The sequence below is a fragment of the Aplysia californica genome, unplaced genomic scaffold (genome assembly GCF_000002075.1).
Source record: "Aplysia californica isolate F4 #8 unplaced genomic scaffold, AplCal3.0 scaffold00272, whole genome shotgun sequence".
In the NCBI taxonomy this organism is placed as follows: domain Eukaryota; kingdom Metazoa; phylum Mollusca; class Gastropoda; order Aplysiida; family Aplysiidae; genus Aplysia; species Aplysia californica.
Window position 1 is genome coordinate 233,667 of NW_004797542.1, and position 2,740 is coordinate 236,406.

The 2,740-nt window shown below is 42.4% G+C and overlaps 1 protein-coding gene across 1 annotated transcript in view; it reads right to left on the bottom strand.

The window, feature by feature from the left end:
• Positions 1–2,740, bottom strand: part of LOC100533363 (type N4 regulatory subunit of protein kinase A) — a gene marked incomplete at its 5' end in the record, with an annotated part of 35,728 nt that overhangs the window by 12,672 nt on the left and 20,316 nt on the right. Inside the window, 3 exon segments of the mRNA NM_001204653.1 lie at positions 1,362–1,426; positions 1,728–1,735; positions 1,737–1,740. Coding sequence (NP_001191582.1) covers positions 1,362–1,426; positions 1,728–1,735; positions 1,737–1,740 — 77 coding nt within the window.

The following is a 2,740-nucleotide window of genomic DNA, read 5'->3' on the forward strand; positions in this document are numbered from 1 at the left end:
CCCCCAAAGTTTACCTATAACAAGTTAAAAAAAACCAACATTGTAACATCTACGTCATTGATAAATACGCAACTTTTCGATTCAAAGACAAAATGCAAAACAATCAGACAACAGTTTGTACAGGGCAGGAAAAAAAAGTACGGCTGACAAGCTGAAGCAATTAACCACCTAGCGTTAGCAGACGACTAATACAGTACAACGATACGATCAATGAGACAAGCGAGAGGCACTACCACTCTCTGACAGGAACTTCTTCATGCCATAACGACCAGAGACTGCTTGAAAGCAAATGGCTGCGATACAAAATAGGAGATAAGAACTAGGGCAGAGATTTAGAGAGAGAGAGAGAGAGAGAGAGAGAGAGAGAGAGAGAGAGAGAGAGAGAGAGAGAGAGAGAGAGAGAGGGGGGGGTGGGAGGGTCATATCGTACAGCTCCAATAAAAAGTGATTTTCCATAGAGGGACCAGCTTCTTTCTCCACCAAAATGCTCAGTCCTGTAGCATTAACATAGCAGGACGAATCGATATCAATAATACCTCGCAATTTATGGGCATCAAATCTACCAGAGCACCAAAATGTATGGATCGACAATATAGGTCAACGCTCTGCTTCTCTCGCCCCACTCCCTGTCATCCTTTTTTATGCTATGGCATTTTCTGCCAATATTCTCGCACATAAGTTATCCACTTGAAACTGGGAGACGCAAATCTTTCCACTCAAAGAAAGACAATATCACAAGATACCAAATAACTTCAAAAAAGAACTCAACGCTTCCAAGAACAAGGTAAGAAACCATACAGCTTGCTCCACAGCAATGGCAAGGAAACCCATGCCTGAAACAATCTTCTTCCCGTCTTTATAATTATTCAGACGCCTCCGTATTTTTAGTGATGCCCTCAAGCTTTCTGGAAACTTAAAACCATTTCAGACAAAAGCTTCAAAGCCACGGGAAATGAACCTATCAAAAGTGGATTAGACAGAGTTGGGGAGGAAAATTTTTTACCCCACTTGCAAAGCAATGAGGTCGTATAGACGCCAAAGAATAGAGGTGTTACAAGAGAGTAATAAACACACAAAAAATATTAAAAGATTAAGACGATAGATGTTTGATAGAAAAGAAGGGGCAAACCACACCAGAGCATCCACCAACCACTTACGAGAACAAATGTATTTTTATTTAAGTCCCTGCGTCTTCTAAGCCATAAACAACACCGTTTCACATCTTCACCATCATTGTCATTGATATCATCCCACCATCTCCATTTTCAATCCCCGCGGTATCTTTGATATCATCCTCAGTATCGGCTCAATATTGATATCGTGGACAACAGTAAGCCAACACACATAAGGCTCGTACTCACCATCAAAATACGTCGGTAACTGTCTCTGTCGATACCCCATAGCTTTACGTCCGTCTTGGCCTGAAACAAGAACAGACACAGTTCATGAACGAGTATTTACGACGTTGTTGTCACAGGTCTTTGCAGTGTGCATTGTTTGCATCTCGTGAGAACCTGAATATTTTGGGCCAAAAAAGGAATTCAGAGGGGGGGGTGTTCCACGACAATAATTGACGACTGAAAGAAAAGCACTCAAAAGAGAAACAGAGTACTTGTCTGTTTGTTCGAGTAAACAGAAGCACATCGACACAATCGTAGTTTAGTACTCGGAAAAAGTAAGACAAAGAGACAGAAACAACAGTAGGAAAGTATAAAAGTAGAACCTACCAGTGGCGCGCTCCAACCACCCATGGAGCAGGGTAAGAAAAACGGGACGCAGAATGGATGAAGATTTTTTTTATCATGAGAGAAGAGTGAGGACAAATGCCAGAGTGCAATATTCTGTATGATGGAGAGAAGCACTTCACATAGGACTAAAGAACGAGAGCTTCGATTGATGTTCAGCTTAGGCATCCAATACTCCTGGTTCACTTGAGGCCAGGACCGACACTTCAGTGACAGGCATATTGCAGGGCGAACAAGAACATTAATACTGATCGCTGAGGCTTTTCTCCTTAATCATTCCCTTTCAAATTCCCATATCCTCTATCCTTTTATTTCTCCGTTTTTCTCCTCTTTCCTTTTCTCCCTTTCTTAATCGCTTTCAACTCTGTCTTCCAATTTCTCAACATTCCACGACAACACCCGAGCATGAACTAAGCCCATCTCGTTTCAATATGAATAAATTAATGTGGATCATTAGCTTGAAAGTAGTCCTCCAGCCGATGCCAGTTGCTTTTGGCATCGCCATGGGAAATTTCCCTAAAACCTCCTATTGCTAGACTCTTTTTTTAATGAGCTATTTTTTTCCTTAACCTGGTAGTAAGCTGGTGTATTTCGGTCGAATACAAATAATTGCAACCACAATCCTATTCATTTGCGAGCGCCGTAAAACCCTCTACTATATATATATTTTTTTTTTTTAAAGGAAGCTCTATCGCGTTCCTCTGTGTTCGATGTAAAAAACATTTTCACAGAAACCTAAGTTAGAGACCAGGTTCACACCATGCTACCAGCGAGAAAATCTAAAACGGAGGCATTCCAGCGAGGCCTGCAAAGCTGGAGCAGGCCTCCCCAATCCAGTTAGTTCATGGCAGCGAGGATACGGGCAGGAATAAATGACGTTTGGACTTCGCTTTATTGCCATACAGGTCACAAACTCTGAGAACCCACATACGCACGCACTCACGGACACACGCACGAGCGCGTGTGCGCGCGCACGCAAGCACACACACACACAC